Source organism: Danio rerio, chromosome 7 (assembly GCF_049306965.1).
Source record: "Danio rerio strain Tuebingen ecotype United States chromosome 7, GRCz12tu, whole genome shotgun sequence".
Lineage (NCBI taxonomy): Eukaryota > Metazoa > Chordata > Actinopteri > Cypriniformes > Danionidae > Danio > Danio rerio.
In genome coordinates this window covers 17537063-17549135 of record NC_133182.1, presented here as the reverse complement: position 1 = coordinate 17549135, position 12073 = coordinate 17537063, and the positions used below count along the sequence as shown (strand labels likewise).

General features: G+C 34.9%; 2 protein-coding genes and 1 long non-coding RNA gene across 6 annotated transcripts in view; 1 reads left to right on the top strand and 2 right to left on the bottom strand.

Moving 5' to 3' along the window:
- nitr3d (novel immune-type receptor 3d) overlaps window positions 1–12073 on the top strand; it is a 155516-nt gene that overhangs the window by 29649 nt on the left and 113794 nt on the right. The window lies entirely within an intron of this gene.
- On the bottom strand, window positions 3641–6370 carry LOC137487204 (uncharacterized). Of its 3 annotated transcripts, XR_012383203.1 has the most exons (8): window positions 6345–6370; window positions 6183–6264; window positions 5733–6083; window positions 5301–5642; window positions 5127–5174; window positions 4929–5036; window positions 4790–4812; window positions 4134–4658 (listed from the first exon to the last, which is right to left on the bottom strand). XR_012383203.1 is itself a non-coding variant. In XM_073908202.1 (7 exons), exons 1-7 carry the CDS (start codon window positions 6345–6347, stop codon window positions 4536–4538), a joined length of 1032 nt encoding a protein of 343 aa, XP_073764303.1. In that variant the 5' UTR covers window positions 6348–6370; the 3' UTR covers window positions 3641–4535. The 3 variants fall into 3 exon arrangements, 2 of the variants coding, with proteins under 2 accessions (XP_073764303.1, XP_073764304.1); XM_073908202.1 differs by lacking the exon at window positions 5127–5174 and having other exon boundaries at window positions 3641–4658; XM_073908203.1 differs by lacking the exons at window positions 4790–4812; window positions 4929–5036; window positions 5127–5174 and having other exon boundaries at window positions 3641–4658; window positions 5279–5642.
- Window positions 8143–11685, bottom strand: LOC141375330 (uncharacterized). Its single transcript, XR_012383217.1, has 5 exons — window positions 9927–11685; window positions 9753–9807; window positions 9545–9620; window positions 9306–9474; window positions 8143–9031 (listed from the first exon to the last, which is right to left on the bottom strand). It is a non-coding gene; the product is annotated as an uncharacterized lncRNA (long non-coding RNA).

Genomic DNA, 12073 nt, shown 5'->3' with positions numbered 1-12073 from the left:
TAAGCTTGGCAGCCATCTTAGTTTTAGTTTAGTTTAGTTTAGTTTATTTATATAGCACATTTTTTACAACACAACGTTGCCCAAATTGCTGAACACAATCAATACTAAACATGAAATCTACATCACACAAATAACAATTAAAACATAAGGCAAATCCCTCAACATTAAAAAGGCCCAAATACTAAAGAACAAAGATGGTGTTTCAAACGTTTTTTAAAAACAGGTAGAGTTGGAGCATGTCTGATGTGGGGCGGAAGCCCGTTCCAGAGTTTTGGGGCGACAACAGCAAAAGCCCGATCCCCACTTCGCTTACACCGGGACCTTGGTACAAATAGAATAAATTCATCAGAAGACCTCAGTGACCTACCAGGATTGCATACGTGTAGCAGGTCTGATAAGTATGATGGTGCCAGATTGTTTAAGGATTTAAAAACAAAGATTAATAGTTTAAAATCAATTCTTGACCTAACAGGCAGCCAGCCCAGAGAGGAAAGAACTGGGGATATGTGCCCAAACTTGCGAGTCCCTGTCAGAAGTCTCGCAGCTGCATTTTATACTAATTGCAATCTGTTTAGGGCATTTTGACTAATACCCACATACAGAGAATTACAATAGTCAAGTCTTCCTGAAATAAAAGCATGGATCACCTTCTGAAGGTCATTAAAAGAGAGAAACGACTTTACTTTTGCCACAAGTCGTAAATGGAAAAAACTGGATTTAACAACTGTATTTACTTGTTTGTTAAATTTCAGATCACTGTCGAATTGAAATCCTAGGTTTCTAACAACAGGTTTTTGATAAGTGGAAAGCTCACCAAAACCTGATAAATGCAGAGGATTAGGATCGCCAAACCAGACCAGCTCAGTTTTTTCTTCATTGAAATTTAAAAAATTTGACGAAAGCCAGCTCTTAACCTCGACTAGACATCTCATAAGGGAGTCAAGCCCCTTTTTATCCCTACTTTTAAAAGGGACATAAATCTGAGTGTCATCAGCATAAAAATGAAAAGCCACCCCATATTTACGAAAAATAGATCCTAAAGGTAAAATATATAAAGAAAATAAAATAGGTCCAAGTATAGACCCTTGTGGAACTCCACATGTCAGGGGTCTGGAGGATGAAAAGGTCTGACCAACATTAACGCAAAAGCTTCTGTCTGACAAATAAGATCTAAACCACTTAAGAGCAGAGCCCTGAATGCCCACTAATCTCTCAAGACGAGAAATAAGGATTTCGTGGTCTATAGTGTCAAAAGCTGCAGTAAGGTCAAGAAGCATAAGGATCACAGAGTGCCCCGAGTCCCTAAATAACAGAATGTTATTAGCTCTGCAGTTGTGTTAAAACTGTTTTCTCCAATATCTTAGATAAAAAGGGTAGCTTAGAAATAGGTCTAAAATTGGACAGCACAGATTTATCCAAACTAGGCTTTTTCAAAAGAGGTTGCACTACAGCATGTTTCAACTGAGAAGGCACCACACCAGAAACAAGACTCCTATTTATAATGGATAAAATACTAGGGCCAATAATCTCAAAGGCTTGCTTAAAAAACTTTGATGGAAAAATATCCAATGGATAGCTGCTAAGTTTGATCTTGCCTACAGTACCAGTCAGAGATAGAAGAGAGACAGGTGTGAAACTAACAAGTGCAGCAGGGGACACATCCGGTTCCGGAAAAACAATATCAAAGCTAGCAATTCCAGACCTAATTGAAGAAATCTTCTCCGTAAAGAAGTTTAAAAAAGCTTCACATGTATCACATGACTCCTCCATAACAACATTAGACCCAGGGTTAATCACAGAACTTATGCAGGAGAATCTTAAACTGCATCTATTGCAAGTTCCGTAAAACTGTTTCTGTTTCTATAAAACTGTTTACCAAGCATTAAAGATTAAATTTAACATGTAGAATCACAAATTAATTCTGACAATAAATGTTTTTGTAATAAAATAACTAAAGAGTTAAATCAACTCGTCCCTTTGAGTGGCTCTGGATTCTATTAAATGTGGTGTACTGTCAACAATAAAGGACAAAAGAGTGCCGGGTCTAGGGTGTTTAATGTTGCTTTTTTGTTTATGTTTGTGTGGCAGTTGTCCATGATCACTTTGCATTATTTATTGTGTTTTATGTCAATTGAGAAGAGCCCCAATTGTTGCGCTGCAATTGTTTCTTCGCCTTTTGCTTTGATCTACGGTTGTTTGATTAATTTTTGCTGGTGTGCTTTGTTTGCTATGTAATACTGAAACATTTTTAGTTTCAAACTCCTTCGAGAACTGGAGTATGAACATCATATCTGTGTATTATTCTAGATGGAGGAGAGGGAATAGAGAATCTATGTCATGTGATATACATGCCACACACGCAGCATTCTTTTAGTTATGCACACTAGGTTAGGATTTGTGCAACACTTGTAAGTTTTACTTTGGTAGGAGAGAGTAGATATGACATCTCAGATGTGGAAGGTTTACTTTTTTGTTGTATTTTGTAGTCATGGGGAAGAGTTTAATGGGGTAGTTAGTTGATTTTTGTTTTATTTTTTTATTTTGTTTGGCACAGACCCTTTCTCTTTGTCCTCCTTATGTCAGTTAAACTTGGTTAGATTTCTTTTTTTGTAAAGTCGTTGTCTTATTTCTTTAACTACTTTTGTGTGAAACTTGGAAAAACGTGTGCGGTGCAAATGTACAAAACTGCCGATTAAAGTGTTGATTAAAGTGTCAGAGATGAAAGTGTCTATTCTACAGGTAGTTTGTCAAACCCACTCACCTGTATCAGGCACTCTCAGTTAGGGGTTGTTGTTCGGTGAGGTGGGGGATAGAAGAGGGGGTCACAAAGTTTTCGCATAGTTCTTCTGTTTTCTGTAGTTTTCTCTTCTAAATTTCCAGACTGTAATTAGTCAGGATTTAGCATTGTATAGATGTTATACTTTGTCTCAGTATTTTATTTCATAACTTGACTTTGGGCCAAGGGAAGACTCTGCTTGTGGAGGGAGTACAGACTGATTTCACAGATGGTTATGGTCTTTTGATGCCATAATTGCTCTGGAGTTTAAAATGCAACCTTTAATTATCATAGTAATCCTGAAATAAGTTTATTTTTAGAATTAAAGTAAATTGTAAGCAGAGGTTAATCTTTATTTTAGTAAAATATAAAATATATGTTTTAATACATTTTCCTTGACAAATGTGCTTAATTAGAAAGTCTCTTTTTAAAATTGTGTGATTGCTAACCGTTGACAATTGCAAACATATTACTCAGTAATGATTACCATCACTTTGAGCAATTGTCACTTTATTTTTGAGCACTAATTTGTTTAATGCACAGATTAACTGTGCAGGCGGAATTACCATTTACCCTAAATATCTTTCCTAATATAATTTAAAACTGTAGCCCCTACTTGTTTTTTTATCAATATGCTCTAGATATATAACTTCATTTATAAGTAAGTTTCTTTCTACTTTTTAAAATCAATTTCAACTAATGTCACTGTAATTTAATTCAAAAGTTTGACCACCTCCATAGACCCTGAAAAGTGATTGACATGCTTAAACTTTCTTCCACCAGTGAAAAGTGAAACCAAAATTCCTTAGTGTGAGTGTGGCTATACCTATCCATCTCAGACTTAACCACAAACATACAACAAGTGCACCATATCCTGTTTTAATGACATCATATAACTAAATACTGTAAAAGCTAACTTATTTGAGAAATGTACACAAGGAATTAAAAGTAAAAAAAAAAATAAAGTTGCAGAAACCATTTCTTGAAGATATTAAAGTGTAATTCAATTGCTTTTGATGTGCCAAATGTTTACAGTACACGGAGAGAGCAAGGTTTATGACCTCTGCTGCAGCCAGTCACTAGGGGAGCTCAAAATATTTTGGCTTCACTGTTCATGATTCGTGAGGCACACTTTCGGCAAACAAACACACCCCATTTTAGTGTTCTCGACCACTTGGTGGCAGTAGAGACTTTGGCTTGAATTTAGCATTTAACCGATTACGCTGCTGAATTATCATTAGTTGTATTAGCGTTCCAGTATACCACAGAAGTGCTTTAGATGAATACAGCAATGCTAAGTCCAAATATGTTTTATATCAGGAGTACCAGGATTTATCATTAGTTTAAAGAATAAAAACAAGCTATTGCAATTTTCATGAGCATTGTTATGGGAAAGTCTGCAATAACACACACATGCAAACATTTGAAAAATTAAGTACATTCAATGTACATCTATTTTGCATATGCAAATGAATGACACTACACACAAGCTTTCCTTTAAGATTTGCAAATTGAAATGTACAATAGCTTGGTGTTCCAAAAAGCAATTCAGTCCAATAACATTCAAGCATTGTGCCCAATATATTAACTGACACACAAACCCACACGTTTATTTTTATAGTTTAGCAAATTAAAATATCTAATGTACATGTATACAGTACAAAATCAAATCACACAGTAACATACAAAGACTTACAAAATGGCCATAACTTTAATCTTGCAATGACATTTGATGACTTTTCAGCATTATAGCATAATCTCACTGGTGTGATCTGACCTGTGCGTACAGAGACTGATCTTGAGTGACGTTTGCTCTGGCTTTTCTAGTGTTCAGAGGTTTCTGCCTAAAATTAATGGATGCGTAATTCAGACTGTCTTCATTCTAATATCAAGAGAAAATATAAAAGAAACTCAAGTTATAAAAGGAAACCTATGTGATATGACTTTAGGAAAAGTTTGAGAAGTTCTAGTATTCAATGTATTATTGACAAAACAGCAAAGTGAAATACTTACTTGAATTGTTTGAGCAGCGGACGCTTAAAAAATCAAGAGAAAGTCTAGTTATTATAAATAGCAGTCATGTGTTATTATAAATCTTACAATTGCTTTACATTAATTAATTAATTAATTAATTGTATTCATAATGTCTTACTTTTAATCTGACTTCTACAAAGTTTGATTCCCAGAAAAACAACAAGGGCCAAAAATATGATATTTAAAATTCCAGAAACCAGAAGAGCAGGATTAAAATCACAACTTTCTGTAAGAAAATATAAATGAATTTTACTTTATGAACATTTGTTATGTGACCAGTTTGGTATCATGTACTCATTTTCAACTATGAATATACCTTTTTACATAACGTGTTTACATGTGAAGAGTTCAGATGCAAAAACCTCTAAATGCCATCAGAAAAAAATTCATTATGTTGTAGAATTAAATGTATTAAATTATTTTCCAGAAAGGACTAAAACTAAACATTTCAAAATTATAACCAGATACTTGTGTTTTGCCTTCATCTTACCTCTAATATTCAGCTGAGTTCCTCTTCCAAGCAGTATTTGTCCACATGCGGCCACAGCACAGTAGTAAATGCCAGAATCAGAGCGACTGATGTTGTTCTTGTGGAGACTGTAGACACAGCTCTGTGTTTGAGACTCAGTGCTGTTCTTACAGCGGCCATTTCTCTCTCCTTTGGTGTACAGCACTCCTTCAGGGTGTCCTGAGCTTTGCTTGAACCAGTAGACGCTGTGATCTCCTGCACAGCTCTCAGTGAAGATGCTGCACTGCAAATTCACTGAATCTCCTGGATCAACAGCGTCTATCAAAGACTGATGAAGAGTTGTGTTTCTGTCTGCGGTTGAGTCTTCACAAGCACAGAAATAGTCAGGACAATAAATAAATAAAAATCAGCCACCACAGACCAAACAAAACCTAAAAAAACCCATAAACATACCTCCAACAAGTAATCGAGTTCCGGAGCCCATTCCAATTGTTTGATATGCTGAGATTACGCAGTAATATGTTGCAGAGTCTGAAGACTTTGTCTTTAATATGGTCAGATTAAAATAACCATTTTCATTGGCAACATTAAAACGATTTGTTTTCTCAAAGTTGTGATTCCAGCTAGGCTGTTGATTTAAATATGAAGAAACTATTTGTAGGGATTTGCCATCAGTTGTCTGTTTAAACCATGCGTTTATCGACTGTACCAGCTCTGGAAATTTGCAGGTAAAGTTCACATCCTCGCCAGCTTCAACTATTTTTACATTATCTTCCTGAACAACATCAAAACCAGAGGAGCAGACTGCAAATAAAGCACAAAAGAGTTGAAAAGAGTTGAAGTAGTTATATTATCTTAAATGTATTTTAATAAATATTTTTTAAAAGACATTTAGGTATTTACATATAGTTGAGGAAAGCAACACAATGAAGTAATTTCTCATTATCAGTCGTCCACTAAAATGATCCTTGTGCTCTGAATTCCCCTATAAAAATTGAACAAATGATCATGCTATCAGTCCATTTAGTCATGCCTGAAAATAAGAGTAGATGAATGAGTCCTCACCATGTGTCCATCAGCCTCTTCTTCAGTCAACTGAGGCTCTAAAGCACTTTCACCTTAACTTTTATACTTTCACACCACATACCACAGCAGAATGACTAGAAAAAATCTAAACCAACCATCCTTCCATTTCTCTTAACAAAACCCTTTCTCATTTATTAATGCATGTATTATTATTGAACACTTTGTTAACCTTTAAATGGCCACTCTGAAAACTATAATTGATGTTATTTCATTGCTTCAAAAATACATTGTGTGGTTTACCACTGGAAAAAGCAGGAAATAAGAGCCTCAAATTTCCTGTTTTTGATCATATGCATTAAATAAATAAATCTTTCTAGTTTTAGTAAGGGGGTTTTACAGAAGTGTTTTGAATTGATATATCCATGGTATGTATAGAACAATTACATGATTTTCACTTTCCAAAATATCAATATTTATAGACAATAAAAAGCTTTATTTTACCTTGGTTTTGAGGCTCAGAGCATGAGTGGAATTAAACTGTAAAGTTTTCCTAATATTTGTGTATAACCACAATAACAACAAAACATCTAAAGAAAATCTGTTTTGTCTCCTTGACTCATTAATGTGGAGTGCTTCACAGAAAATATAGCCTACAATATAGGCTTGATTTGACCTTGTGCTGTGTGAATCAGTGGGTGGAGCTATAGAGTCATGCATTGATTTTCTTAGGTGGAAGCCGTGTTTAATCATAGATAGGTACTTTCCTCTATCGGCCTGTTGCCTATAAAAGTTACAAGAGATACTTACAAGAGATTCTTTTAATGCAAATAATCTTTTGCTAATCACAAGCCAAAGTAAAAGTTTATTTCCTTTATTGTTCGTACATTAATACATGTTAATGTTAATACTTATAGCGTCAGGGCTTTATGTTAAGCTTTCTCGTGGTTGTTTTATGGATAAGTAAATATTTCATTTATTTGTTCGAGTATAAAATATCTGTTAATATGAGCAAAGAGTTGTTTATTATTGGATGAGCTTTTATGCCTTATTTGTTAGCAAAGTGTAAGTACAGCATCAGGAGTGGATTTTTAATACATAAATGCATCTAAATGTATAATAATTCAATGTGACAAACAGTTCTTCTGTTTTTGTTAAGACAGCTGTCGGCTTTCAAATACATTCATTCATTCATTTTATTTTCGGCTTAGTCCCTTTATTTATCCGGGGTCGCCACAGCAGAATGAACCGGCAACTTATCCAGCACATTTTTATTCAGTGGATGCCTTTCCAGCTGCAATCCATGTCTGGGAAACATCCACACACACTTATTCATACTAATACACTACGGATAATTTAGCCTACCCAATTCACCTGTACCACATGTCTTTGGAATGTGGGGGATACCCACGTGAATGCAGGGAGAACTTGCAAACTTCACACAGAAACGCCAACTGACCCAGCCGAGGCTCGAATCACGACCTTCTTGCTGTGAGGTGACAGCACTGACTACTGCGCCACTGCGTCACCCTTTCAAATTCATATACACACTCTCAGAAGAAAAGGTACAAAATTGTACCTTTTAGGGTACAAATGGCCCGTCACTGGGGTGGTACCCTTAAGGGTACAATTTTGTACCTTTATTTAGAGGTACAAAATTGTACCCTCTACATTTGTACCATTTAAGGAACAATTTTGTAGCCCCAAGGAACTAAATTGTAGACACTGAAGGTACAAATATGTACCCTTATTATATTATATAGCATTTTCAGGGTAATGACCCAGGCATTTCTTTGATCCTTTGGTGACTGCATGCACAAATAAATAAATAAAATATTTTGGTTTACAGATGTACATTTTTATTTAGAGATGTAGAAATATTTCATTACAACTCACAACCGAATGCGTCAAGCACAGCAAGTACAAAGCAGACATGTAAAACAGTAAAAAGAACAATTTAGATAACAAATTAAAAATAGTTTGCTCACTGTATAGTAAATAATCTACACTTAATACAAACAAGAATACTGTTTAAAATCTATAAACGCATTACACAGGCTACATCAGGTCCTGCACTTTATAAAGTCCAAAGTGTTTGTCTTTAGTCAGAATAGTCAGTCATAATAAATAATTTGTCATCAACATTTTCTCTGTATTTCAGAATGAAGGCAGAGTTTCTCTATAAATTGCTTCAACAGTGCAGAAAACCAAAAACATCAGTAGCCTCTTCCTCAGCATCAGTAGATTACTCATCATCATCCTCAAGTGGAGTTGTAATTTGTTGTAACACAATATATTTTTTCTTTTGGTAAACAAAACACGTAAGGCACTCATAACTGAAAAATGTTCTTTGATAGTCAATAATTATTAGGACCAAAAATTTGTTTCATCCATGAATGAGAGCAGTGTGCTGGATTAACTTGATGATTGGAAATTATTATTCAAGAGCATGTAGAAAAACAAAAAACAAGGTTGATCACTCTGGTAACTGGAATAGGTCAAGTCTTTTCATAATCCAAAGTTCATACAAAACATTCCACTGCAGAAACATCAAGGTGTTCTTCAAATGAAATGGATATGTCAAAAATGTATATTCGTCCACACCATTAACCCGGCCGATCGCAGTCCCATCAACTCTGAAGACTGCCGTCACTCGTCTTGTTAACACAGTTGTCCAGTCGGTGGCCTCCTCCTGTACTTGAACTATTGGATGTGGTGAAGATGGTTTACTGTAAATGATAAAGCAATAATTACAGTCATATCCATCACTCTATCACTGATGAAGAGAAAATCAACATGCAAAGAATTTAATTCAAGAATTTCGTTCATTTTGGCTTAGTCCCTTTAATAATCAGGGGTCGCCATAGTGGAATGAATCACCAACTTATGCAGCATATGTTTTACATAGTGGAAGCCCTTCCAGCTGCAACTCAGTACTGGGGAATATGCATACACACTCATTTACATACAGTACACTACGAACAAATTAGCAAATTAGCTTACCCAATTCACCTTTGGCCCATGTCTTTGGACTTGTGGGGAAACTGGAGCACTTGGAGGGAACCCACAGGAACACGGGGAGAACATGCAAACTCCACACAGAAATGCCATTTGACTTAGCCGAGGCTCAAACCAGCGACCTTCTTGTGACAGCACTACCCACTGCGCCACCCTAATATAAATTTAAGAATTATAAAATGCATTTATCAGAGCATATACAAAACAGAAAACAACATACGCACCTGAGCACAACGAAATGTTGAAGTTTCTCGCTGAACAAGGCTGGCAACATGAGAAGTGTTGCTGTAAAATCAATTCCTGGAACATAAGATAAGATGTGACATACAAACAAATATGAAGGAATCCATCCAAAGCTAGAATTTAACAAAATTAATCAAGTGGAGAAAGTTTAAGAGTCTTAAAAATAAAGTAAAATAAAAAAAAGAGTACCTCAGAGTCAGGTCCTTAGCATTCTTTAGTTGATCTCTCATCTTTCGATGAACAGCTAGAAAATAATTGTAAACATATAGTTGTACATTTATTGTTGTTTGTAAGTAAAAACCTACAGATGTAAAATTGTATGTAAGCCATTAAAATCATGGTATAGATATGAGAAATACTTGCATCTTGTAACTGAGCCATGCTTTCATATGACATGCCTTCATTGGTCTGATGCTGTTAGGCTGCATTCTGTTTTTCAAACGTGTCCTGAAAGTCAAATGGAAACTTCAAAAACTTCAGGAAAGCAAAAAGAGAAAGTAATATTTATTTATTCATTTTTTTTTAGGTATTTATAAAAAAGTTAAAATACTGTAAGGTACCAGTTTCAGAACAGATGGGACAAATTATTAAATTAAAGAACAAAACATTACTTAAAACGTTGATTTGTACAACAGTGATACGTTATTAATTTTACATTAAAGTAAGCATGAACAATAGTAATGGATATGAGTTTGTGGACACTCACAACACCAATGTAGACACTGAAACAAAGATACATACATATGAAGAGCGCGGTTAAGTTGGTTTTGTTTTTAATATTCCTGACACATTCAGTAATAGACGGCAATAACTCAAAAACATCTTACCTTAAAAAGGTATTTTAAAAAAGGTGTTTTAAAATCCTTTTTTTACGACTAAGGGTAAAAGGAGAGGTTCTGAAACTTCCCATATGCAACCGTGTATGACAAGTCATTTTACCAAGAAACACCTGTGTAAACAAAAAATAATAATAAAAAAAAGAAAAAGAAAAAAAGAAGCACTTTTCCAACGCTCCCTTACTAAGAGCTGCGCTCAGCGCGAGCTCTCCCGGCTAAACACATATGGCGAGCTCGTAATGTCCAGCGAAAAAGAAAAAGGCAGCTGTGAAACATAACCTGCTTTGTCTGTTTGTAGGAAACACACTTTAGATCTTTTTAGGGTAAGAGGTTTTTGAGGTATTGTCGTCTATTACTGAATGTGTTAGGAATATCGAAAACAAAACCAACTTAACCCTGCTCATACGAAGAGACAGGCATAACGTTACACACGCCACATTTGTAACTAGACACGTTTACATAATTACTCGCTTTGCAGGTGACAAAATTGTGCTTTTTCTTAACAAAATGATAAATATATAACCATGGCATGGATTTACTAATGCCTTTGACAACCCTCAGCGGTCTAAAATAAAATTTCTGCGGTCAACCACAGCTAGAAAATGGCCTCAAGATATAAAAAAGCAGTAACGTAAAATAAATGAGGCGCGAATACATTAACGTTAAGTGAAAGAGGCGATACAGGGTGTTTTTATACCGAGAAAACTAACATATAATTACTCACCTTCAATATGTCCCTCTCCTTTTCTGTGACTTCGATACCATATTGTATTAACTTCTTTAATAAGCTGTAGACATTTTAGCAAACTCCATCCTGCAGGCCAACGCACACAAAGCAGTCTGACTGGAGCACTTTTTCGCAGGAGAAAGCCGAGACCCGAGTGTCAGACAAAATCAACAGAACACGGCTTCACACAAAAGTAAGACTGACAATATATCATGAATACATATTTACCTGAATGTGTGGACTCCAAGACTTTACCTTAAAAATCGTGCAAAGTTCTGTGTAAACAGCCAGCATACTTGACCGCCTCAGTAACAAACACTACTAAGTAACGTCTCAACAAGCCGAATTCTTAAAGAGACAGCAACATCACTACTTAAATGATGAAGTTGCCACTCTGCATGGTCCTTATTCTAAATCTCATTTAGGGTCTTAAACAACTAGTTAGCAAGGATTTTAATTAAAATTACATTCAATTATACATTAAATTATACATTTTTTTTGAGGAATTATTAAATTTAAATACATGAAAAAAATAAAATTATTAAAATATCTTAATCAAACAATTTATTAACTTTACATTTTGAAATTATGTGTTTTAGTTATGTTTATTTAATGTTTAAATCAATGTCTATTATTAATAAATTTAAATTAGTGTCTCGATCTTATCATGAGCAGTGGGTACAATTTTGTTCCTATAGAGGAACAAAATATATAATTGAAGCTGCCAAATTGGTCCTGTACAGTACAATTTTGTACCTAAATGTGCTATAATAGGTACAAAAATGTACCTTTCAAACCAAAATCTCAACATTTGTACCTTTATAGCCCATTTGGGTACAAAATTGTACCCTGAAGACCAATTTGGGACCTTTTAAGGTACAATTATATATTTGGTTCCCTCTAAGAGCAAAATTGTACCCTCATTGTACCTTTTTTTCTGACAGTGC